This window comes from Manduca sexta, chromosome 14 (genome assembly GCF_014839805.1).
Source record: "Manduca sexta isolate Smith_Timp_Sample1 chromosome 14, JHU_Msex_v1.0, whole genome shotgun sequence".
In the NCBI taxonomy this organism is placed as follows: Eukaryota; Metazoa; Arthropoda; class Insecta; order Lepidoptera; family Sphingidae; genus Manduca; species Manduca sexta.
In genome coordinates, this window is record NC_051128.1 from 13936198 (window position 1) to 13963790 (window position 27593).

A 27593-nucleotide genomic window follows, 5' to 3' on the forward strand; every position below is an offset into this window, starting at 1 on the left:
TCATTCATAATGTCTTATATTAATTGCTAGTTATTAGTCGCTTTAGTTGGATATTAGTACGTTACCACTGACCTGGAAAGTTTTTCTACAACATTTTTCGAAAGTCTGATATAAAATTCTCGAGTTAATACATTTTTAAATTAATGTTCTTACACTGCTATCCTGCGGCCAGACTTAATCTCAAAGCGTATTTATGTTCAGTTGCAATATAGTGCAATTACTGTTTGTTTTGTATAATAAAGGAACTCATTCCATATTCCAAGATTGGCCTAAATTCGATGCCAATGAGCTTGTTTGGATCTACGATGCAGGTATGGAGTTCAAATTCAATAAATGGCAAATGCTAGCAACGTATTAATCATATTGTATTCAGTTTAGTATTTTCTTATTAATAATAATCTTTTTCCTGTTAACTGGTTCCACTATAATATTAATCCAACCTATAACAGACACACCAACTGAAATTTAGTTCTTTTAAAATTGATCCAACATTTGTCTTGTGGATCGAACTATAAATGGTGCTGACCTTTATCGAGTCGTCTACCCTTACGACTATCCGTTCCGCACAGCGACTTCCGATGCGTGGTCGCCACTTACGAACCTTCTTGCTCCAACGATTATAAGTTTAATGGCTTCTTATGTCACGTTATGTGTTCATTGAATCTTGATTTTTATAATGAGCGATAGCATTTACTGTGAGTGATATCTTAAGTAACGAATCATAATCAAAATGCGTAAATACACTTATGTATGAAGAATTTTGATATGTGCAAAATGTTATATCTCTAGATCTATCTACATTATACAAGCGATGTTTTATCAGTCAGTGAGAAGAATTTGATTGAGTAAATAATTATAACAAAATTCAATATCGTAAGAGTATTGTAAAACCACCTATACGATGTAAAAGCAAATGTCTAAACACCTGGTGACACAATTTTCTATTCCGATCCTCCGCCAAAATCCTTACACTGGAAATCAACAATTAACCTTGCCAACGGCCATCATTGTAATACTAGCCCGAATGTACATAATAATGATCAATGGAAAGCCCTTGGAGCGTTTAACATAAACGTATCAAATGTACATGAATAAATGGACAATGCAAACCGAATCAACCATTAACATGAATGATATCAAATGTCGAGGCTTAAGAAAAAAAAACTTTAATCCATATGCAAAAGGTTTATATGCTTCCGCATCTCACAAAGAGTTATTACAACCCTACTTAATCGCTCATTGAACGCATACAATAGTAAAATCCTGATGGATTTCACTATTCCAGCTCGCTCGTTCGTACCGTAATTTCTTAAATTGCCTTATGTTTTACGTACCGTTGGCACAGATAAAAGAAATCGGTGAACCACGTCCGTATTACGTTACTTAGGCAAAATGTTGAATATATTACTTTATATTTTGCTAAGCGAGTCAAGGAACTGTAATAATTTGACTACTGTGTAATATTATATTGCCGTTCAAAAGAGTTAGTTCTTGGAGGTCGTTTGTAGTTCGTACGAATTGTGGAATTGGACTTGGAGTTTTGTTATTTACTCGTTTTCGAATCATACTTTTATTGTTCGATTTGGGCTAATATCGTTATTTGTCGTTACAATATTTTTCTTTAATAACCTATTTTACTACATAATTGAAGTCTTTATTATTCTTACAAAATTTCTTATTATTACAAACGCATAATTATGCTCAACAAACCATTTAAGAACCAACATGAAATCTTAATAATAGTCAATATCAAGATATCAAGCAATTATTCTTTCTATAAATGAAAATCAAAACACGGCAGCACATAAACAAGTCACAATGACTCCAATCATGTAACAGGCGAACGATATCAAAGTCCCGTCCTTTCCTTCTAAAGGGGGACAACGACAACCCCGACTTTTCTTTGATGTCCATCAACATTTAGATTTACGATAACTCAAAGAACCATATCTATACCAATTAAATAGCCCCCGCATACGCTCAGCGCCTAGTTACCAACTTCCTGTCCTTTGTCCATCCCCAAGCCTGGAAATCTATTCATATGCACTTTCCTTTCAATGATTAGAATGCCGGCGACAGACTGTACTGTTTTTTGTGAGCAGTAATAGATTTAGGGGTCGCCCGAGTTGCTAAGGTTAATCCAATTTGTTTTGTTCCAATAGTTTGATGTAGGTAGCAGTTTTTGCGGCTGTATTGAGATGTTTATGTTTTGAATTTAATAATACGCATGTTTACGTTTGGTGTATTGAATTGCATGAATCAAGGGCTGTTTCTTTGTAGTAACGAATTGAAAATGTACTTGGGAGTATGTACTAGGGCGCGCTGGTGTTACCTACTTACGACAAAACATACTTATATTTAAAATTACAGTTTAATCGACCTTCGTGATATTGAATGGAGTCTTTTTATGTCTCTAAACTTAGCTGGATTTGAATACAAGTAAAAATGGCAGCAATAGCTTTTGGCAAATAAAATGCTATATCCGAATGCCTTATTAAATAATTTCGTATTTCAACTACGTAGACAAAATCGCCAGGGCATTCCAATCAGTCAACTAGCACGAATCGTAATTTAATAAACTATCTAGCTCAGCTAAAACTCAATAATAAAAATTGATGAAAAATATAAACTGTGCAGACTTCTTTCGAGAACTTCGGATAATTTTAGTGCTATTGTTTCATTATTGTTGACATTTTTATGATCCCTAAGCTTTGCTATATCATCTCTATTATTATCTTTTAAAGAACCATGGATCGAGGTATTATCGTAATAGAATTTCAGCCAATATTCAAACTTATTTGTATTTCAAAAGCATTCTATGGATTTGAAAAAAAAAACAATGGTTTAAAAAGTTTTTATCTTTTTCCAGCCAGTGGGTATCTACCATGGCAAGTACGAGTGGGCAAACGAGAACAGTCCAGTTGGCGGTGACTGTTCATTATGGGTGCGTGCTGCGACGCTACAACTTGATGATGGACAATGGCAGTGCCAGGTTACAGCTAGCAACTATGATGTGCAAGTAAGTAATTATATTAGAGTCTGTGGAGCCCATTCTGCATACATCAGGATGTCAATAGCTAAAACAATTTAACATTTTGTATAATTGTAAAATTAAGGAAGTTATTGTAACTTTGACGGATATATTGTAACGTTTCGGGCAATCAACACGTCAGTCCCTTCCGTAGCCATGAAAGCTGCAAAGGCTATGTAACGTGGAAAGAAATTTATAATATAAAAATTACGATAAGATATTGTACTACTCTATAGAAGTGTGATGCTTCACATCACATATCGATAGACGTTTTCATCATCTCCCAATATTTCTTGGGAATCTGTTAGTGGTGATACCGCCTCTCAGTTTCTGACTTCTAGAAAGCTTATATATAAGTGTGGTATTGTATGACTGTTATGAACACACCGATATCACTAGATTTAATATATTAAAATTGAGTTCGATTACGAATAGATTATAAAACGATTTTTATAAACATTCGACGGCTCGTCTATTCTGAATAAAAGCAATATCATTTTTAATAAATCTATTATGTATTGTCTTACGAACTGGAACAAAAATGGCACATACAAAATTTATCGTGAAACACTGACGACTCCGATGGGACGTAAACTCATTTATGGAATAGGTTTAAAAAATTGCGTGCATACTTATACTTAAATTTCATATAGGGCAATTACGTTAGAGTTTGATTAGTTAACAAAATAACTTTGCAAAGAAGATTAAATCAAGAATTAATACAATATCTAGCATATCGTCATGGTCTGTTGTTGTATTAGGTTCGAAGTGTGACTCCTCGGATTCTATCCCAAGTCAGGTAAAGTGACATTGGGTTTTTTTGCCCAGTATCAGCATATACAGAGTCGAGTCAAGTAAAAGTGGATGGTAAAGGTGAACAGACTCGCACCCTATGGTACCTGACATAAGTAACTAAACGTGATCATAATACTCCTGTGTTGACCCTTAAAAAGAGAAAAGGCTAGTTGTTATGTGCGTAAAAAAATAAAGTACGTTATTTTAATTGTTTTGTTATACTATAGGCAACTAGCATATTTTAAATTTACTGATTTCGACATAAATATCGAGATAAAAGTAAATATTGGCTTTTAAGCGAAAATCATTAAATGTCCTATCAAAGCCACGTAATCGTTAATGGAGATCAAATGTCGATATAAAAACTAATTAGTCAATTAAGTATAAGAGTGATCCTGTATTTTTATACAATCTCGAATATCCAGCTATAATGCGATCCAAAAATTTTGAAATAGCGAGTTTTAGATCCGTTTATTTATAGCTAAAAATAATATCACTGTATTGGTCTATTCCTAGCCTAGTTGTTTTGAAAACCCTCAGGGTCTGGATTCGATTTTCAGAGGTTCCAAAAAAAATGTGCGTGAGATTTCGAGCAAAGTGAGAATGAACTAGTTATTTCTACCTCATATCTATAAAGAATGAGATTATATAAGTTCTGACATTTATATTTCTAAACTCCTCCATTCCAGGATGCCCTATCAAGCCCTCCAGCAGCTCTGGCCGTTCGTGTTCCTCCTCAATCCCCAAGGATCCTTTTCAACGGTTCCCACGTGATTCCAGGACAGAACATCACCGTACCAGCTGGATCGCGGGCTACCGTTGTCTGTGAAGCCAGATACGGGAACCCACCAGCTTATATAGAGTGGTATTTAGGTAAGTGAAGGATTTAGTTTAAGATTAAGACGGAATGTTAGAAACTTCACGAACTTTAAAGTAGCGGTGTTTGATATCGGAGTTATATTAAGTTTGATAATGTAAACCTTGGAGGTGCAAAGCAAAATAATGTATCCATACCTTATAAGACCTTCGCTTCTCTTTTTATAGAGCATTACATTTAAAAATAAAGCGTCGAAATCATTAAATGAACGTATGTTGTAAAATACATAACCTCATCAAATCTTCAAATATCTGTAGCAGTTTTTTTTGTTATCACCACATGCTGGAGTTGTCTACTAATCGCTTCTTCACCCAGCTAATTTTACCCACTTTCAGAAAAAGAACGCCTGACAGCATGGAGTCAGACGAACGCGTCAGAAGTGGAACGGCCCCGTGTGTGGGCGGCGCGGTCGGTGCTGGAACTTGGTGCCACGAGATCAGCTCACGGCAGGCAACTGGCGTGCCGAGCTCACCACCCTTCATACCCGTCGCCTTATTACCGCGACTCTTACACCATGCTCGATGTTACTTGTAAGTTATAGCATTTTTGTTTATAATTGGTAGTTGATATCATTGGGGTTTTGTCGAAAATCCAATTTATGCTCAAAAATTTGCAGTGCATGAGCATTAATTTTGCTGTGTAGGGGTTTCTATCCGATGATCATTTACCAAATGGTTATACTAAACTATGTAAAAAGCTTTTCCTGCAAGACATTTAGGCCATCTATTTAAAAATTCTGATATTTCCTATGGAAACAAATTACCGGAAAGTAACCTTTGTGATAATCTAGCACATGGTCTATCCGTCTGCCAAATTAAATTCAAATCATTCAGCCGTTTCTGCGTTTACTTCTAACAAACATTCAAACATTATCACAAACATTCGCATTTATATTAGTGAGATGAGATATTTGTGTCATTTACAAACTATTTCAAGTTAATGCCAAGCAGTCTGTGCAAATTATATTATAGACTTTTTGAAATTTACAACTTATCAGTGGCGAAAGGTGAAATTTTCCGAAAGAGAATCAGACATAACATACTATAAATACTTATATCCATAAATGCGGCCTGCAAATCGTTCTGATAATAATTAAATTCTACAGAAATTTGATATAAAGGGAAGCCTGCATGAATCGGATTAAATGGACCCTTCGCCCCTGTTTATATTTATCTTTCATCACTATTTCACAGATGCCCCAGCAGTGTCCATAGTGGGGGCTGATGCAAGTTCTCTAGCCAATCTAGAGGAGGGTTCCAGCGCCCTGACACTGGAGTGCAGGGCCGATGGGAACCCAAACCCTTACGTGTGGTGGACCCGAAACGGACAAGTCTTCGGCACTAATGGACCGAAGCTAATTCTGGCTCCCGTTGCTCGGAATCATTCAGGTGAGTAGAGGAACCAAATGGCCAGAAATAAATTAGGTGAAATGAGTTTTTCTAGATTTTTAAAACATTTCAATTATATTCAGAGGGACTTATTCCGTCTACGGGGCATACGGATTTTATCCGCCTATTAGGAATTACGGGCGTTCCAATCAAAAGAGAATTTTGATAGTACATAGGTAAAAGAGTTTGAAAATTCACAGCTATCAAAATCCCAGATCTAGCATAGATACGACAAATAGTCAATCATATTTGTTTTAATTACAGGCATCTACGGGTGTCAAGCAAGAAATTCAGTGGGGACATCGGATTCTGTCAAAATCGAAATTGACGTTAAGTGTAAGTATTATATTTGCAAAAATCTAAAATCTTAATTGTTTTTTTTTTTAACAAAATAGAGTTTTTTGATTATTTTATTTTTTTAGTCTCTTTTTGTTTTTTATTGGTAAAATCACCGATAAATAAATGATGGCAGCCATTATATAAAAGAAGAAGCAGAAAATCTTAAATTACTACGTACAGAATATGCGTCAATGTGTCTTAGTATTGTTCCTACAGGCGAGAGATTTGCTCGTTTCATTGTTAAATGTATTGTTGCAGATCCTCCAAGAGTAACGTGGGTTGGTCCCGATACAGTCGTCGAAGCCAATCTCTTCTCTCAAGTGACGCTGGAGTGCAAAGCTGAAGGAAACCCGCCGCCTTCATACCAGTGGTACCACGAGTAAGTAAAACCGAATTGCTAATGAACATATTTTAAATGTAATTTTATTTAAATTAAGAGCCAGATAAAATTCCAATATCATGAGGTACGGTATCATGATGCCCAGAAATGTATCGTCAAACCTTAAAGTCATAATGGTCAAAATGCTGACTGAATGGCTCAACATTGGCGGCAGTTGAAGTTTGTAGCATTGGAGAGATATTATATCCTGGCTACTTAGACCGAGTTTACTATAGCGCCATCTATTATCACACACATGCACTCATGCGTTTTACCCCAAAGGCGTAGGCAGAGATGCAACTGGTGTACCCACTTTCGGCAATGTGTGTTCCGTCCCATGCCTATCGTCATATCAGGTACAGATTCCAGGTTCCTGGCTGATACTGAGTAGAAATACCATCCATCTATTATCAATAACATAGAACTGTTTAATTTCATACAAAATAAATGACAGCCAAACCTAGGCTACTACTATTCAATATTCTGTGCTTAGAATACTTGACGATAGATGGCACTAATCGTTCATATTCAGTTAGTATACTATTATTCAATATTCTGTGCCTACCCACCTTGACGATAGATGTCACTAAACGTTCATAACCAGTTAGTACAAAACTATTTTTTTTACAGTCCCTCGCCATCAGCTCGTATCAACAACCTGCAGCAAGAAGGGTACCCGATATCGTCCACTCCACAACTGCAACTGCATAATGTCTCCTATAATCAACACGGACGGTACACTTGTGTCGCGATCAACGAAATCGGTCTTGAGGAGAGGTGAGCTTCTTGGGACATTTTTTTTTCTTACATTTGTTTGCCTGGAAAGGGCCGGGTTTATACCGACACCGGAGTTTTGGGTGAGGGTTCAGGCGTTCGCAACCCTAGAAAATTAAGCAACCATGTTGAGGGCAACCCACTAACGGGTTACAAACCTCAGGACAGTCATTTAGAGAAGATGAGATATCAACGATCAGGGTGATATTAACTACATTACCTATAAATATGGAGAATTCTTTTTTACTTTTTAATAACACATTCATTTATCAGCTAAGTATCTGTCTGAAGCAATAATTAGAATTTAGCGCCATCTATTGGATGATGATTAAATCACTTTGTTCCGAGCGAAATGGAAGCAGTCTTATTCTATTAACACATACTGCTACTAGTAGTAAACAGGTGGCTCTTGGAGGCTGCTTGCTTTGCTTGAATGAGATGTGAACATAAGCCAAAAATTAATGCATCAGCATCCAATTATGCTTTATATTTTCCCGAGATAAAAACTAGTCTATAACACTCCGAAGTAAGAAAATCAAAATCGATTTAGTAGTTTCTGACATTAGCGCGTTTATTACTCTTGAGTGTTTTAACCTACTATTTAACCCGGGAAAATGTAAAGATTTTATCCCGGAAAAACTTATTCACGCGGGCGGAACCGCGAGCAAAAGCTAGTATTGTATAAAATTAACGAAGAAAGTAATATTCGAATACTAAGTTTAAATATAATTTGAACAGAAGCCACCAGTCAGAAGCGGTGACGCTGAACGTGCTGGGCCCACCGGTGGGCGCGGAGACTGGCGCGGGCACGGCGCATGCGTGGAGCGGCGGCGAGGCGCGCCTGCACGCCACCGTGTGCGCCGACCCGCCGCCGCGCAAGGCCGCCTGGCTCTGGGGCAGTCTGCGGCTTGACGTGCCTTCGCAGATAGGTATGCCATCACACTAATGTTATACTTGTTCATAAATATACCTAGACTTATTTACCAGAAGATGCCTAGACTAAAAAAAATTCGACTAGCAGATTTGATAATTTTACCCATTTTAAAAATGTATAGCAAATAATAGAACCCTGTGAATGGGCACCAAGCAATTCCAGAATAGTCATAGACTATCCAACAAGTCACTAGGTATAAACATGTTTTTGGGCGAATCCAAAATGTAACATCTTATTATTAAAATCTAGTATGTTTAGTGTACCTCTAGTGTATCAACTATAAACGTAGTGTCCTAGACGGTGGACAAAATTGTCCTCCTATCTAATTGGATATATCCTGTGTGACTTCTAGCTGTTATTCTTGTCAACCACAGCTCGTCAAAACTAACCTTATGATGAGTTTCATAAGCAATGAATAGGTACGTCTCTTTTACTAAGCAATTTATACACAGATACAGAGTAAACGTTTGACTGATTATTTAGCTTTATTCGATCCCTGTTCTCTTCCAATGTTCATAATCTTTGTCCTTCTAGTCCTTGGTAGATACATAGATACCGATCTAACACCTTGGATCTGTATATCATGTATATTTGTTCTCCAGGTCGATACCGCTCCGTGGAGCCGTCAGCTGATAATGGCTGTTACCGGTACACGCTGCTCATCAGCAGCACCGGTACAGCAGACGCGAGGGTCTACGTGCTGCACGTGGAGAACGAGCGAGGGTTCTCTTCTCACGCCGTCTCTCTTACTGTTCATGGTCAGTATACACTTGCATAGCTTTTCTGTCAAATTATTTTGGCGCCGACATTTTGATTGCGTAGATTTTTCTTATATTATAAGTGTAGAAATCATGTGGCAATAAGTTGTTATTTTGAGTTTGAGTCGAATCCAAGTTTCTTATCACTGAGGTAATAAGTAATATTCCTGCTTAATTAATATATAACATGCTTAACCAAAGATGATTCCGTTTTATTTCACGTATAGGTACATACGATATTTAAATTTGTCTTTGCTGCAACCATATTGTTATTAATTAACCCTTTTTCCTGATTCAGTTTTTATGAGCACCATATTTAACCTTGCATGATGCCCCCCTGAGGCAATTCTTGTGCACTCGGTCTTCAGAACATTGCACGCTCATGCATGGGGGGAAATTTGTCGCGACCTTAGACACACAGTAAAGTGTATACCTCATGGTTGCCAATTCACAGTATGTCCTATAAGGGCTCGCGAACATTTCCAGGCCCTCTGCCCTCCACCTTAGAGGGTACCCCTTCCCACACTTCCTTCCCCAGGTATACCTTCCCAACTTTCCTTCAGGGCCCTACAGTCGACATGCAACGGGATTTCAGTATCTCATCCGCAAGTTCCCCTCGTTGTTGCATCATGTTCCACCTTGTTTTTGTACGTCTGATTAGTAGCCTATCCGCAGGTTCTCCCCGTTGTTGCCTTGCATTATATACCTTTTGTACGTCTGATAATGTTAATTAGCATGTATAACCGCTGGCTATTGTTTGTTCACGCAGATAATTTTTCGCTAACAGAGACTGCGCACGTGGCGCCGCTGATCGCGGCCGCGCTCGTCATCGCCGCGCTCCTCGTGCTCGTGTTCTGCCTCATCATCAGATGTAGGAGACGAAGGGGTGAGGCCAGTTATTTCTTAGATATAGATATAAGTATAAGTAGTAGTATAAGTAGATAGATATAAGTGCCCGCGCAGATGCCAACTTTTTTATAATAATTATACTATGAATTTGCCGAATCAATTAACAGTATCGTAGTTATGTCTTGGGAAGAAGTTGACAGCGTTTGCGTTATGCCTTAATGCATCTATAATTTTATTGGTAATTATTATTCTTATTTTTCATCTTTTGCAGAGAGCGTTGAATACAAGACTGATGATTTAGATAGGTAAGTGGTTATTTTTAAATATTTTTAGAAAATTATCTAACTGTCTCAAAACTTTATTTCTTCTCTTTTTTTTTGTTTAGGAATTTAACATGAAATGCAAAAAAGATAGATAGGTTTATTAAATGTAAAGTCTATAAGACGCCTGCCAAAATTTGCATAACAGAAGTTTGATAAGTCAAAAATGTAAGAACTCCAAATGAATAACACTTTTCTCATTGTTTTTGTAGCGAGAAGACAGTCCTACCGGCGGACGCAGTGTACACACCCCGGGAGCCGCGCGGTTCCCTGCAGCCAGGGCCGGGGCGAGGTAGCGTGGCGGGGGTCATGGGCCCCGTGCACGTGCCCGCGCACACGCCGAGCCAGGCTCCGGGCGCGAGCGCGGGGCTCGCGTCGCGCTACTCGCCGGGCGCGCTGCAGGTGCGACGCGCCGCCGTCGTGCTGCAGCCCCCCACCACCGTGTGATGTGTGCGCGTGAGCACAGGTGTGAATGCACTCACTGCATGGCTTTATTTATTAAAATAATAACAAAGGATAAACGTCTTACCTAACTAATAATGTAGCAAAAAAATCTAAGGTAACATTGTATTTTAGGCCACTAACCAGTTTGAAACGAGTTTGAATTACTCTACACTGTACTTACAAATAATTGTAAAAATAGACATTTTAAACAAAAGGGGTGTTCCTTTAACATTTTATTAAAAAATAAACGATGAATCGAACCCAAAATAAAGTTACACGTAGTATACAATTAAAATGGGCCCCATTGCCCGAATTTAGTCATTTGCAAATACGCATCTGGAGTAATTTATTGATTTATTTATACAATAAGACGGGTTAAATACTATTAAATATTTTAATGGTTTATACAATCGTCGAAAGGGAAGTCATAAAATTATTTAAAGATATTTTTCATACTCATAATTGGATATATTTCAATTTCGCGACAAGGACGGCCGTAACATTATCAAACGGCGTCTCATTTAGTTGTATTGAAAATTGGCTTCGTACTTCCTGAATGATCATGGCCTACGACAGTGGTTCTCAAACTTTTTAAATGACGGAACCCTTTTGGGAAGCAAAATACTTGATGGAACCCTACAATAAAACAATTGTTTTTATAAGTGTATTTTTTATTAATCAGCATAATAAAAGTACTATGTAACAGTTACTAATTATTATTGAGAGAGGTGTTTTGATTTTTTTTCTAAATTCTTGCGGAACCCCGACAGAGGTATCACAGAACCCTAGGGTTCCGCGGAACACACTTAGAGTATAGCTGGCCTACGAGATTTCCCGAAGACGTGTGGAACCGAAAAAACACGAATGACCATGAAATATCAAGGGTTTTAAATATCAGAGCTAATGATAGTTTTGGCAGGGCTAGCATTAACACGTTGGTTTCCTCTGGTTGACAGTTATAATTAAATAACTGCGGTTATAATTAAACTTTTAGCGCGCATTACGTCAGCTAATGATAAAACTGGGTTCGTGTTTACGGCTTGAAGAACATATTTTTTGGAAGAAAGTAGATTAATTTTGGTTTATTTTTTTGATAATGACAAGTAAATAGGTACTTACTTAGTAGTAATTTCGACATATAGTAGTACTATATGTCGAAAATTTCATAAATTATATAAATGAATACATATTTTTTTCGCAAATTTAATTTGACTCTCACTAGAGATTGCGTTATATTACGGAAAACGCACTAGGGGAACTCTTTCGTTCTAAATAGTTCTTTAATAATGCCTCAATTCTTTTTATGCATATTTTCAATAAAACTCAGGTGTCAAATCATGATATAATTTAGAGTACCTGTACATAAATACATACACACTCACGCCCTTATCCCATACGGATAAGCAAAGACTTTGGCGCCACGTGCCACGATCTTGACACACCTATTTCGCCTCTTTCACGTTTATAGTTTCCCATACATTTTCGACGGTTAAGAATACTGACTTACCCTTTTCGGAGATCATTTATTTAATCAATGTACGTTGGTATAATTTGAAATGTTGGTATTTGTTTATTCAATACGGACCCTAAGATGTCGACTTTAGTTTAACAGTCTTATATCTCATTTTAGAACGAAACTGAGCATCTTAATAGATTAATATGCGAGCCTAAAGGTAACCAATAGAAACGCATAAAATGCATGTCGTTCCTCTGTCTTACTAACTATTAAATATCTATTGGTCCACAAAATAACACGAGACGAATAAAAAGTTTTTTTATGCAAATTTTCAATATTTATTTCAATTCCATCTCATATAACAAAGCTAGTAGGTAATACGGATGATCTGTACGGCCAATGTGTTTGAACATGCGGTAAAATGATAGTATACTGTCATTCTGTTAATATTTCATATCAAAAATAATGCCAATATGATGCCAAGTAAAAAAATCTACATCGCTGTTTTCGAGATCAAAAGAAACAATGTCAAACAAAAATTTGACTAAATATAATTCAAAACCTGTGAATTGATTTATTTAGATATTTTATTTTCTTTCATATTATGTCATCCGATGACACATTGAAGGTAGGCGACCACATTATATCGTTATTCGTTGTTCAGTCCAAATCGCGTTTCGCATCAGCTTTGTATGTACTTGCATCCAATTTATAAAAAAAAACCGCGATTTAATCCGAAAAAGAGTTTTATTTCAATTTGCTTATAGCAAATACATACCTTTGTACTACGTCACTATCATAACAGAACAATTAATTTAATGGTCTCTGTTCAATTTATTTTGAAAGTTGAGTAGGCCGCGCCTGCTTTTGTTACGCGATAGGATAACAAAAGCGTGTAGATAAAACTTCCAGACCATATAAAATGCACAATGATTCACTGCAAGTAACGTTTAATTAACAAGAGTGCATTAATTTGAATAAAATATAAACAGCAGTTTGCTATAGTAGCTATTTTCCGCTCAGGGAATCCGAGTAGTTAATGGCGGCGCTGACCATAGAATGGTGTTGGAGTATGTTAAAAATAAAAATAATGTCAAATAGAAAAACATAACATTATGCATGGGGCATGTTAAAAATTTGTGATGGGTTAAGTAGTAAATCTAACTAAAGCAATGCAAGTGATAAGGTAGAATTGTAGTCTATTAAAACATTGCGTTATCGTCTTATATAAATAATAAATCTAATATAGGTCACGGCCAGTCACTGGTTAATTTTATTTTGATGTTCTACGACCGGTTTGATATTTTAAATCTATTGGATAGTAGCGGATATTAGTAATGGTGTCTACGTCGTACAAACATACAGAGAGACTAATTGCATACATTTGTTCCCAGGCGGCTTTGTCATCGCTGGAACGAGAAGCCAAAGAGAATGTATATGCGGTGCTGGACCCGCATATCCAGTACGATATAACGATAAATAAACACGGGGAACCGCCTAAATATTTGTCACTGTCTAAGCCTTTAACACACCAAAGAAAGCACGCTTACGATCATAAACCCAACAATGAAATAAACAATAATTACATAGAAAATAAATTTACAACATTCAAATCAAATCCAAATATCCGGAGATCTAATAAAAGTAACGAGAGAAAAATTAAAACTTACGAACGTAAAAATTACGTTTGCAAAAGTAATCAAGATATACAATACTCTAAGGACCCGTTTTTTGGTATAAGAACTAATGAAAGCACTGTAGATAACGCACAAAATAATAAACACAACGAAAACGCTGGTGCAAAAAGCACAAGAATATACGATAGGAATAATTCTGGAAGAAAAGGGAAGCAGGAGAATATTGTTAAAGACTCGAAAAGAGCTTCAAATCGTAGTTACGACTATGAAATAGATAGAAACAATTTGAAGAAAAGATGTTACGAAGAATCTGATGAAGTACAAATTCATAAAAATACTGAAAAAGTTATCGAAGATGATTGCAGACCGAGGCCTGGGAAAGTGAAAGAAATCGCATCAATATTTGATAGAAATAGTGTGGAATATTTGAGTGGATCTAATTTGAAAAAGGATAGACCGAAACCGTTACAAAGTTATGGTTATCAAGCGTACTTAGATCATGTTTTTCCTGACGCAGTGGAAATATAGTGATTTGTTTAAGAGACTATAAAAATATGGCAACTAGATCTCCTTTTAGTGTTAGAATTGCGAGAATTTATGTAGCCAATGCCTCAAAATTTGGTCCCAAATTTTCGAAACGAAAGACTTACTAAGTCTTTCACAATTCATGGTTGTATTGGCATTAAAAATTATTGGAATTGGCTCTAAAATGATCGCGAGTTTAAATAAGAGGTAGTTTTCCTAATGGTACTTATTTATTAGTAGTTTATGCCATATTCTTGTTCACGCTAGTTGGTATGACAGCTGTCCTCTTTTGGGACTGGTGTTATGAAATTTTAAATAGATGCATAGCCATTTAAAAATTGCTTATCATACAATTTTTCCAATATATGCACTTGGGACTAGGACGATGAAATACATAGAGATAATGTTACTGCCACAAGATTTTATACTTATAATATTGTATTAAATATTTACAATAAATTTCTATACTTTATTGATATGTTTTACATGGCCAGTTTATTGTCTCTGAGGGAGGAACTGTAGTTTTATATAATTTCTGTATTCCTTAAGGTTGTACGATACGTTACTGTTCAATTGCTTGTGTGTATAGCTTCTGTTTCTTCTGTTTTACATTGTTGAATTTTAACAGTATTAAGACTTATAATTTACTTTGCTTTTTATTCAACCCTTAATTTACACTGTTTATATAGAGAAATATACAGCTAACCTTAATACCTAATATATATTTTCTATAAGTCAATCTTAAGGAGTGTGTATAAAACAAAAAATATCTTTCGTTCAATGGTTTGACTTTAATAATGAAATAATGTTATTATATACACAGACAAATACTAACATATAGATAGACCAGTTCTAATAATTTCTAAGTACCAACATTATCTGTCCTTCAATGTCACAGGGGTGAGCCCACGGGCAAGCCTATCGTCTCATAACACAAAAAACGTATAAAGCAGTAGGTAATAAAAATATATATATATGAGAAACTAATCCCTAATGGGCATCGATGGCTAGAACTATAAGATTATGGTTGTTTTATAGGATAGAACAGAAAACGAGCCCGTGGGTAACTTTTTGATAAGTGATCTTGACTGCCCATAAAAACCTATTATTGGATCAAATTTAACAGCTTATATACAGACACAGTATCACGCGTTTATACCATGGGAATAGACAGAGTCTATGGATAGCCACTTTGCATAATTTATTTATTGCACTTCATACAAAAGATGTAAAGTCGGACCTAATGCCAGAGGCATTCTCTACTAGTCAACCTGAGGTGGTGCAGAGATAATTCTGACATACTTCTCTCGCTTCCTCCACCTTCATAAAATTTTGCATGCAATCTCGCCGATTCAGAGTACTTTTGACCTGGCCTTTACTAAGAATGTTAGATATCTGACATTCGAATCTTTCATTCTAAAATTCGCTTTGTATATTCTCTTTGTCAGTCTCCTATCATCCATCTTTTCCAAATGCCCAAACCACCTTATCTTAAACAGCTTATATGATAGGACCATTTCATTAAATTTTTATTTATGCATGCTTTACAACTGACTTATCTAGTTGTAAACGTGCTTGTACTTGACGTTAAATGTCTCCTTAGTTCACTATTTTGTCTCCCGCTTTGCTATGAAGGTAAGTGGAAAATTAGTACTATCTCCTCCATATCTTTCTATTTGAATAATTTCATTGCGGGATAATGACAAATTTGTATTCCCTGAGACTCGCCGAGCTTTACCGCTCGGTGTCATAAAATGTGTGCTACTGCTGATCCTGGCTTACAAGAATTGTTGTGGGTGTGAGGGCGAGAAAGTCTCTGCCCATAAACACATGAAATACAAAAGGATCATAATGCGTGCAAAGACTATTTCTCAATTAGCTTGCATACATCTTTTAATAAACATATCACCATTAGCATCCATGAAACATATCATAATGGTTTTATTTAGAATTGATTTGTTTTGTTTTTACTGTAAATATACCAAGACTTTAGTTATTTAATTTAAGAATTTTTTAAAATCATCCGTCGGATTACTCCCACTGGCTGTTTAAAAATAAACTACGTACACATTTACATACTTCTTTCCACGTTATGCATACTTATAAATACTGAATTATTTCTCTTTCATACATTTTGGTATAAGTACGCATTGACTGCAATATGCTTAGTCTGTTATGCTCATATATGTACATTGTACAATGAACCTCATATATGTATGCGCAGTTAAAAACCAAATAATATATGAATTACAATACAATGAATATATAAAATCAACTGACCGTATATTAACTGTAATAATAATATATTATACTCATAAAAACGCTGTGCAAATTAGTTTCAACTAATCGTTTATTTTTATGATTCGTACAAGAGCCAGCCAGAAATTCGGATCATTCAACAACACACTCTCATTGATAATAAACGCTTACGCAATTAAGATATCGATTAACATAACAAAAATGTTCGGCAAAATTCTATTAATTTTATTTATAGTCGAATTTTGTAGCGCAAATAATCATCGTTCAGGTTTTGCTCAAAATGTGACGATTAGACCGAAAAATATGTGCAAAAGTGGTGTTTGTGTCAGTAAGTGTTGTCCCCTCGATATGATTATCGAGAGAAGAGGGAAACTAGTGTGTGTCTTCCCCAAGGAAGAAGACATAGTTGTGTTTGAGGATAAGAATTTAGTTTATGAGGCAAATGGTACGAGAGAAGTGATTCTGTCTAAGCATTTCGAATTAGTGTTTGGAATTGTGTGTCAAAAGAAGGAGAAGCTTCTTGACTCATTTCACATTCAGGAGGTAAGTGTTTTAATGCAGTAAATGAACTTGATAATATACCTCAATTTCGATAGGAAGTGAAAATTTTATTGACTTGAGATCAAAATTAATTTTTAATTTATTTATTTGAATTACATTTATTTGTTATTTACAAGATCAAAAAATATATAGAACAGTCTTCTCAAAAATAGTCAACCGTGTGATGACTGTGAGGAAAATTCTCACATATTCTGAGAGAAAAGTATTCAGGAAAATATATGAATATATTTGTTAGAAAACACGTCACCATAGCAATGAGTAATAAATCTGTATTCATTGTATAAGATTAGTAGACAAGGTATAAATAACAGTGAATGACCATTTTTCTGCAAAGTAGTAACTTCTTAGAATAAAAAAGCATATTAAAAAATGTTAACATACGATAAAATGTGACCCCCCTCCCCTCTACCATGCCAGTATAGTGGTCTAAGCCCTTAACCCTCTTAATAGTAGAGGAATCCAGTACCCAACAGTGATAAATAAAATTATTAACATTGACTTATGGATAACGCACGGCTAAATCCAATACGTCTAGTAATATTAAATTTGTAAGCTAGAAACTCAATTGCATAAAGTTATGGAGGAATTGATTAAGGGAGTAGGGACGTTAGAAAACTAGCATTATTATTCAATGTAAATTTTGACTTAAAATTATCTTTTTTAGGGAATATTTTATGACATCGTACTTTCGTGTTTTTGTAAAATATCTAGTAAGTAAAGACAGCAAATAACGTATTTTTTATTTTTGGTAATTAAATCTAGTCGTATATATATAGGTACTGTTGAGTACAAATACCTATAGCTAGAACGTATTATTCTAATCAGTCGTTTATTTGCAACAATAACTGACATGAAATATTTTATGATTCAACTCATTGTCTTCATTTTATCTTGTATAAATGCAAATTTTATTTTTCCTGTATATTTACATCATCAATTCTTACACGTAGTCCTATTGTTTGTACGGGGCCAGGTGTTGTCAACTTAATGAATTTACCACTAACTGGTTTGACTTTCCTTTTAGCGGAGAAATATTGGTTTAAGGGGCTGATGGTTGTATTAGTGGATTAGTATATAACAATTAATGACAGGAAGAAGTAGGTCTTTTTATATTGCTTTGAATGACAACAAGAGCTTGCCGTTCGCTTGATAGTAAGTTATATGACCGTCCATAAACAGTAGAAACAATATCCAACACCTTGAATTACAAAGTATTGTTTGGTATTCCACTGCGCTCGCCATCCTGAGACATGAGATGTTAAGTCCCATTATGTCCAGTAGTTACACTGGCTACAATCTACTGGTAAAGATCTACTAAAACATTATCTATACTCTATCACATAAGATATTAACACCTAACACTCTTTCTGCCATTTTCTAATCCCACTCCAATGTTACAGAAAGGATTTGTCCTAATTGATCGTTGCAGCCACCTGGATATTGGCAAATCGTTGTAGAATTTTTAACACAAGATTTGCTCAAATTGGGTTGCGGACTCAAGACTCTTGTTCCCCTCTATATAACCAGTAAGACCTAGGAACGTTCATACATTATGAAATTTGTACTAAGAACCAGCTCTAGACTTCAAATTGGTCTAGACTTATCTTGTTCAGTTCACATATGATAAAATATGTTATCTATAGGTATGTATATGCTTGGTATTATTTGGTTTTAGTTTTTGAGATATTAACCACCATTCAACAAGCTCTGACCACAACCATGATAATTAAGAATTTTATTGGTAAACGAAACTTGCGCAGAACATAATAATATGGAAATTATTAATAATGTTATTTACCATCTTAATTACCTCTTTATATCATGAAGGCAAACATAACTATATACAGATCTAAGTAATACAATACGTCGATGGAATTGAATTTAATTAAATTTCTTTCACTGCTTACAGTTATTAAAAAAAATACTCCACACCTGTTTTTCTTTCTTCTATCCACTAATGTTTACATTCTCCGGAGACCTGAACAAAACCATAAATATAGCTCGATTGTTAATATTTTATGAATTTTTCGCCATGCAATAACTCCCAAGACTCATTAATATGATAAACAATGCTATGCAAATTTGACACTTATATACAAAAGTGCATAAGACGTGCCATATTATATTGTATAGGACACAAAGCGTTGGCAAGCCGGTCATTCAACAACACATCCTCACAGACGACAAACGTACACCATCGATCAACTTTAGTCGTTACAAAAATGTTCGCCGAAATTCTATTATTTTTATATATCATCGAATTGTGCAGTGCGAGTAATGTGCGTTCGGGCTTCGCTCAAAATATGACTATTAGACCGAAAAATATGTGCAATAGTGGTAATTGTGTGAGTAAGTGCTGTCCGCTAGGGATGGTTATGGAGAGGAGAGGGAAGATTGTGTGTGTGTTCCCACAGGAAGAGGACGTAGTTGTGTTTGAGAATAAAAATTTCGTTCACAACAAAATAAATGTGACGGGACAAGTAACTTTTTCAAAGGATTTTGAATTGGTGTTTGGAGTTGTGTGTAAAAGAAAATATTTTAACACCCGCCCCTACTATATGCAAGAGGTAAATCTTACTTAAATCACTTATTTAACTTGATATTATATTCAAATTTTTTACCGAGATTTTTTTATTGATTTATGATTATGTAGACAAATAATTTATTTATGATAAATAAATACCAGTAATTAATTTCAACGTAATAATAAGTTTTAAGGTATCAAATGTTTTCTTCAAGAAGTAAAGCGAATGCATCGTCCGCTTAAAAACGCTGTAAAATCTCAGAAGAAAACTCGCGAATAGAGTTCTCAGGAAAGTTTATGAACGCTCTTGTCAGAACACGTCATATCAATGTGAAATAAATCCACCAGTAAATCAGTGCTCGTTATTTACATAGGATTTGTTGACTTACAACAATGTCGATTTTACAACTTTCCAGATATTATGTCAGATAATACAAAAAATTGATCGTGATTTTCTATATTTTCGGATGAAGGAGTTTTATTAATATTAAATATGAATTTTTGTGGAGATGTTTGGCTGTTAGAAATAAACACTGTAACCACAGACCGCACCCGTATAGCCTACTTTTTGTCCCGGAACTTGTGGGAATTTTATATGTTTATACCAATAAATAAAGAAGCAGTGATAGCCTAGTTGGGTGTGGAACGGACTGCCGAGACGAATGTCCGCAGGTTCAAAAACCAAAAAGGGCACACACCTCTAACTTTTATAAGATTATGTGAGTATTTTTTGCGAATTATCGCTTGCTTTAACAGTAAGGAAAACATCGTGAGGAAACGTGCACACATGAGAAGTTCTCTGTAGGATTTTCGAAGGAGTGTGAAGTCTACCCAATCCGCACTAGGCCAGCGTGGTGGACTAAGGCCTAATCCCTCTCAGTAGTAGTGGAGGCCCGTGCCCGGCAGTGGGACAGTATATAATACAGGGATGATATTATTATACCAGTAAAGGCGGACACGTCCCGAACTGCAAGTAACGCTAGTTTTAAAGCATTTTGTGTTTCTTGGAAAAAAATATTTAAATGCAATGTAGTATAAATTCTCCATGGCCCTCAATAAAAATATTTCTGGGTTAAGAATAGATCTGACGACATTACTAGTGACGGTTATTTTTGCAGTAATGGATTTATGAATAATTATCTTATTTGGACCATGTCCCTATACTATTATATAAAGGTGAAGAATTTGTTTGTTTCAACGCGGTAATCTCATGAACTACTCATTCGAATAAAAAAATATTTTTTGTTGGTAGCCCATTTATCAAGAATGGACATAGGCTATATGCTATTGGTATGGAGATAGTTTGAGACCCTGGGAAGGATATAGGCTTATTTCTCCCCCGGGAAAATATATAGCAGGACTTTTGTCCCAGAAAAAGTTTGTCTCGGAAAAACTTTCACGCAGGCGGAGCCGCGAGCAAAAGCTAATCCATAATAAGCCTTGATCTATACGTTTTTCAATGTGCCAAATAAATAGCATTGAGATTTCTGGAAAGTTGTTAACTGTATTTATATTGTAAATCGGCAAAATGGTTTGTGGGTATGTTTGACACTTTATATCTGTCGTACACTCGTTGGTCAATTAATCGTCACCATTAGAAACTAGGGGTGCCACCTAGTTCATAATATTATTCGTTTTAGTATATTTTGCTTCATTATTTTATATTATTGTAATAATTCATGTCCTTGTTGACCATCAATCTGTATATTATAAAAAAAGCAACGAATTATACGATTTGAAAAAATATTTTATTCTCATAAATGCCACAATAATTTAATTATTACTTGACAACTTGACTTATTATTATTTTATTATTTACTTGACAACGCTATGGCTATGAATGTTTGAGCTTTTTCACAATTTATTTCAGTCTAAAATTTATCATCGAAAAAGATTTATAACGCTGTGACAACCCTAATCAAACACGCATTTACGCAGCAAACACGCCTAGTGCGTGTTGCGGGATTAATCAAATCGGTCCAATTCCGAGCTGTGATCTCTCGTAACAACACATAAAGGCTATAAAACAATATTAGCCTAAAGGCAAATCTACCATTTCTTTTTTCTGTTGTTACGCTCATGCGGTCATGCGATTGCCTCTGACATATATATAACTAGCGACCCGCCCCGGCTTCGCACGGGTGCAATGCTGACTATTTAATGGATGTTATTATTATACATATAAACCTTCCCCTTGAATCACTCTATCTATTAAAAAAAAACCGCAACAAAATCCGTTGCGTAGTTTTAAAGATTTAAGAACACATAGGGACAGAGAAAGCGACTTTGTTTTATACTATGTAGTGATATAATTGGAAAGAGACAATAATGCTTGGACACTGATTTCGCCAATATGAATAGATAAAGTGGTAAACAGAAGATTTTTATATACAGGGTAAATTTGACATTACGTAACTAAACGAAATCACGTGTCATCTTGAAAACTATAGTTTACTGTAAAGTTCCTCGAACTGAAGATGTTAAATAAAAAATTGTAAGTTTCGAACAAAATAAAAATGATTAAAAAGTATTTTAAAAAAGCGCTTTAACACTAATACTACCTAACAATAATATTATTGACTATTACTTTATGCGAATTCGTCGAAGTGGAAATATCACACATTCTGTTAAAAATACACCCACGCACACGGCATATTCGCACTTAAAGATTGACGAAAAAATCAGAAAAGTAAGACTACGAATTTTGATGAAAACATTCGTTGTTTATAAATGACTTTTGGCAAAAAGTTAACAGAGGTAAAGATGAGCATGTGGTTACATTCATTAACGTAACATCAAAATGGCTCTGAATAAGAACAATATAATTAGAACGGCTTTATAGTCATATAATACTTAATAATTTTAAACCATTTAAACCATTTAAACCATTTATTTCTCTACACACACATAAATACAACAAAAAAGTATAAAAGAAAAAAAAAACAAACACACACACACAGTTAACAATACCAGGCACAAAACTGATTGCTTGCACTATGTGTGGTAGAAGGGATACCAGCTCAGTATACGCTGCAAAACAGCACTGATTTTCAGCTGAACCCCACTGTTATTATAGCACAACAAATCTTTTTGAGTGTACGGTCAGCTACAGCATACAATGCATAGCTTCAAGACACTGTGAGCTCATTCTGCGTAAATCGGACCACCAACAGCTAAAAAATAAAAATATTATAATTAAATAGTTGTATAATTGTAAAATCAGTTCCTCCCGTGACCATGAAGGCTGCAAAGTATTCGAAACGTCTGCAGAAAAAGTAAAATATTAAACCGCGATAAAATCCAAAAAATTGTTTAATTTAATGCATAGCTTCTACAAATAGAAAAGAAGAAAGAAAAAACCATTTATTGACGCAGCAGTGAACAAATATATCTTTTTATATTGCTCTTCCACGTAGAGTTGTAACAATACTTTTTACTCCACATCTCATAAGCAATAATTTATTATATACTTATAATATTTATGGTTTTATATCTATAATTACAGTGATACCAGGTAGTCAATGGTACTTCAAAGCATCATCAATCATAAACTGATTACGTGAGTGCGCGTAATGACTACTCCGTACGTTGCAATACGTCTCGTTTTCGCGCTTATGAACCTGGATAGAGCATTTTTAATTCTCGCGTGACTTTAATTACATAAATGTGTTAATCATGATAGTTACAGGAATATAAAACGACGGTTGGCAGAGTTATTGAATTACGTGATTTTTTTTCGAATATTTACACTGTGTTCGAAAAATTAAGAAATGTGTTGATTTTAAATATGTATATTGTATAATAATATCATAAAAACATGTTGGTTTTTAAATATAAAAATGTTCCAATACACTCTACCGGCATAGGTACATCATTGTGCAATATTACTATAGCACATAGTGCTACTTTTACATAGGTTTTTTTTTTAATTTTATAATATATTATAGTTTACAGTAATTTTCTTATACATTTACGATATTTTATGCAGAACAGAAGTCGTCAAACATAAATTTATACCTATATTCGGTAAAATAACTAAAAGAAAAAAATATTGAGGAACACTTACAAAGTTTTGGGCCGCCAGCGCGGCGCCATGTGAAAAATAACAAAAACAAGAATGTCATCCCATTAAACCACGCTAGGGGAATAATAAGGGTGGATTCTATCTACAGAGGATCTAACAGAGCAGAAAACAATCAATTACTACACAAAATGTATGGATTCGCTTCCTTGGGCCGTGACCAAAATATAATATCAGCCCTGTATTAATACTGTCCCACTGCTGGGCACGGGCTTACTCTATTATTGAGAGGGTGTAGGGCTTAGTTCACCATGCTGACTAAGTGCGGGTTGGCAGACTTTAAACCTTCGAAATAATTATGCAGAACTTAGGTATGAAGGTTTTCTCACGTTGTTTTTCTTCACTGTTAACGCAAGCGATAATTCACAAAGAATAGACACTTTGGGGACAGAGCAAGGACCCTAGCATTATTTTAATTTACGTTTGATGTTAAGCGAAATTCGTTCAGATATGAACAGAATACGCACCGGCGGATAATAACTACCCTGCTGGTCCACTAACAGACGTTTCAATCTTCTAACTTCATTCCAATTCAAAAAATAAACCAATCAAAATGACTCATTTGTTATTATGTCACAAAAACTTTGTTCTGATTGGTCCATTTTTGTAGATCGAATAAAGCGATTGGGATCGTTTATTGAAAATTGTGGTAAGTAACAATAGAATCAGGATCCTAATAATCTTTAAATTCCAATTACTTCGTAGTGTTTTCCTATGAAGATAAAATCCCTTACAAATAACTATATATCCTGTTTAAATATAAACATTGTAATGCAACGTTCGTCATTAACATGTATTTTACATGATATGAATCTAATTGATTTAACATTCTTGCGCACCTGACAATGTTCATTCTAGTTGGTTACCAAGGACAGAATAGATTATAAGGTAAACTAATATATTTTACGCTTCGCTAGACCATAGCTTAATTGATTAGATAATATTCACGATTTTTTAATTATATTTGGGTACAATTTATTATATTACAGAATTACATAGGTTTATTTTGCGGCTTAGGCTCACTACTAATAAATCTCTAAAAAGCTCGGCGTCACTGTTTTGGGAATTAATCGAAAGGTACGGATAAAAAGACAGACAAAATGATAACGCGCTTAGGTCGTATTGATGTGCAACATTATGAACTTGGAGAAAGACTTCAAAACCAAAACCAGACATTGCCATTATTTCTTTTGCATAATAATCCTTATCTTAAATAGGGTAGTTGACATTTTTTTAAATACATATAAAAAATTATAACACTTAAAATCCAATGGGAAAACAATTTTCAAAATCTGCGCGAAAATAAATGAGTTATAAAGTTTTGAAATTTATTGGAAAGGGTAGCTATCAAATACGAGTAACTAATTGCAAACTGTGACGTCAGTGAATGTCACTGACCATAACTCCCCATGCGTGAGAGAGAGATGGCCAGATAACTCCACCATACCTCTACCCACAACAGTATATCAAATATAAATACTTAATTTTTCAATCAATTATTATAATTTATACAAGAAGAATTAATTTTTCGTATCATTTTCTGGTTTAATATAGAAAATATAGAAAATTAAACATAGGAAATTACACTATAATGATAAAACACGAGTCAATCAAATTACCGTATGTTTTTCAAATGGTACCATAGTACCGTGGTATACACATAACACTTTGTGGTATGAACGTAACATAATAATATAGCATATATGTTATAGCAATGACGTATGTCTAGATCATATCCGTGTTCGGATTTTATAGACAGTAGCTAGTTTTATTTCTGCATGATCTCTGATCCTCTACATGAATTACCCTTTGATGACTCAAGTGGAGATTGTGATCGGTCTTTAGGGTTCCATAGTCAGAACTCTGACACTAACTACGCCGCCGTGCCGTCTATCCGGTTATCGGCAACTGCCAAAACATTCGTATAACACAAGTAAAGCAGGATTCTCGTCTCCCACAGGGCAATGAGATAAATAACGTCCTTATATCCAAATCCCTCCGTATATTATGTACTACTAGTCTTTGCTGATATTGTACTTTCCTGTAATAAAAGTCTTGCTATACTTATCTTTCTAGTATAAAGGTTACCTTTTGGTCTATCCTTATCATATATTTCAACCAAATCCATTACCTGATTAACGAGCTAACTTATATTGAACATACAAAAACCTTTCAAAGTTTTCACATTCATATTTGGATGTTTTTCTGATTTCATGCATCGAATCTTTAAGATTCTGCCTTCCTGGTTCTAACCTCTTCCCTCCCTTGATGGCGCCTCTTTGTCTAGATAAACGAGAATAAGATGCCAAACCATCCTTATTGCCACCCTTCCCCTTCCCGATTCCGTCATAATGCGCCCATAGGCCCCCACTGACCTTCATTGCCTGATCTTATATTTCCTCTCCCTTAATAAAACATTTTATTTCGCTCTTATTGTTTAAAAAACAGATATCTTAACCCTAGATTGCTCATATACAAAGTGTAGTACAAAAATAGTATCACTTTGATTTCGGTTAGAAGGTAGATATCATTAATGTTGTTATATGTTTGTAACATTAAAACTCAAATAGACAAAATACGTTAGCAAATTAAGAACAATTAACTTGACCGATTTGTTGTGTGGGGTTTCTATGCAAACACGTTGCCGCTAATGGATTTTTCGTTCATTACTGTCAGAATGGGAATAAATCTGGGGCAATTAGAAATCAATGTAATCCAATTAAAACCCGAACCAATCTTGAATACACGACCCGCTTACAATAATAATGACAGATGAAGCATTTGCGGACCAAATGTTGCCCAAAATGCTAGTTTTCATAACATCGATAAGCTTGAATTCGCTTCTTGAGATCTTGAGTTCGCACGGTTCTGTTACATTGTATTTACTAATTATCGTAGAATTATCGCGGACATATAGCACGATATAGGCTACTTTTTATCCCGGTATGCTTCTATAGGAAATAATGTATTTCTTTATTAGATGTCACAAGCGCCGTGCAGTATTTTAGGGACTTTTGTACAGGGCATTCACGCAGGCGAAGCTGCGAGCAACAACTATTCGAAAATTTCGCTATTTTTTATGAATTGTCAAAATATGTATTAAGATTTCAGTGCTTATTCATAAAAGATGTGTCTAGAATTAATTCAAAATGAAAGTAATATGAAAATCAAAAGAAATCGTTTCCCACAGTTTATAATTCCATATATTTTAGGACAGGCATCCCTAAACTTAGTAATATTGTAAACCAAACTTACAAAACCTTTGTTTACGTAAACTTTACAAAATGTTCTTCATTTATTGCGGCTATGTTGACAGAATTATGGTATAAATTGCTGCAAAATCTGTTCATAATGTTGAGGTCGAGTCATAACCTATATTAGGTAAATCTTTTAGACGTTGCACATGTTTAGATGTCGATGACCAGATTCTTCTAATAAGGTATAAAATAGCTTACAATTTGTACTTGAATCATTCTTTTTTACACTAAAAGCCGTTATCTTATACTTCCAGCCTATTTAATAGTTCAACCTGTCTCAAAGTTTACTATTCTAATTTCAATTATATTTTGGATGTTTGCATTCAATTGATCGTTATTTTTCTTAATAAGCGTTTAACTAAATTCATCAGATATATTTTATTTAGTGTGTCATTATCAATACGA

General features: G+C 35.0%; 2 protein-coding genes across 3 annotated transcripts in view; both read left to right on the forward strand.

The window, feature by feature from the left end:
* Positions 1–305: 305 nt before the first annotated feature.
* Positions 306–15153, forward strand: LOC115439868 (hemicentin-2). The gene is made up of 14 exons (XM_037438489.1): positions 306–311; positions 2870–3019; positions 4516–4699; positions 5039–5233; positions 5897–6091; positions 6356–6427; positions 6689–6809; positions 7440–7586; positions 8322–8512; positions 9120–9275; positions 10045–10161; positions 10396–10429; positions 10657–10910; positions 13739–15153. Exons 1-13 carry the CDS (start codon positions 306–308, stop codon positions 10889–10891), a joined length of 1803 nt encoding a protein of 600 aa, XP_037294386.1. The 3' UTR covers positions 10892–10910; positions 13739–15153.
* A 1738-nt stretch (positions 15154–16891) lies between these two features.
* The window catches only part of LOC119189348 (G-protein coupled receptor Mth2-like), a gene marked incomplete at its 3' end in the record, with an annotated part of 59204 nt that continues 48502 nt past the window's right edge, over positions 16892–27593 (forward strand). The window contains 1 exon segment of one of the 2 annotated variants that reach the window (XM_037438644.1): positions 16892–17308. In XM_037438644.1, the coding sequence (XP_037294541.1) occupies positions 16967–17308 (342 nt within the window). 2 annotated transcript variants of the gene reach the window in all.

Coding starts and splice junctions, on each gene's coding strand:
- LOC115439868 (XM_037438489.1), top strand. Junction 4,700..5,038: donor TTATATAGAGTGGTATTTAG/GTAAGTGAAGGA, acceptor ACCCACTTTCAG/AAAAAGAACGCCTGACAGCA. Junction 7,587..8,321: donor GAAATCGGTCTTGAGGAGAG/GTGAGCTTCTTG, acceptor TAATTTGAACAG/AAGCCACCAGTCAGAAGCGG.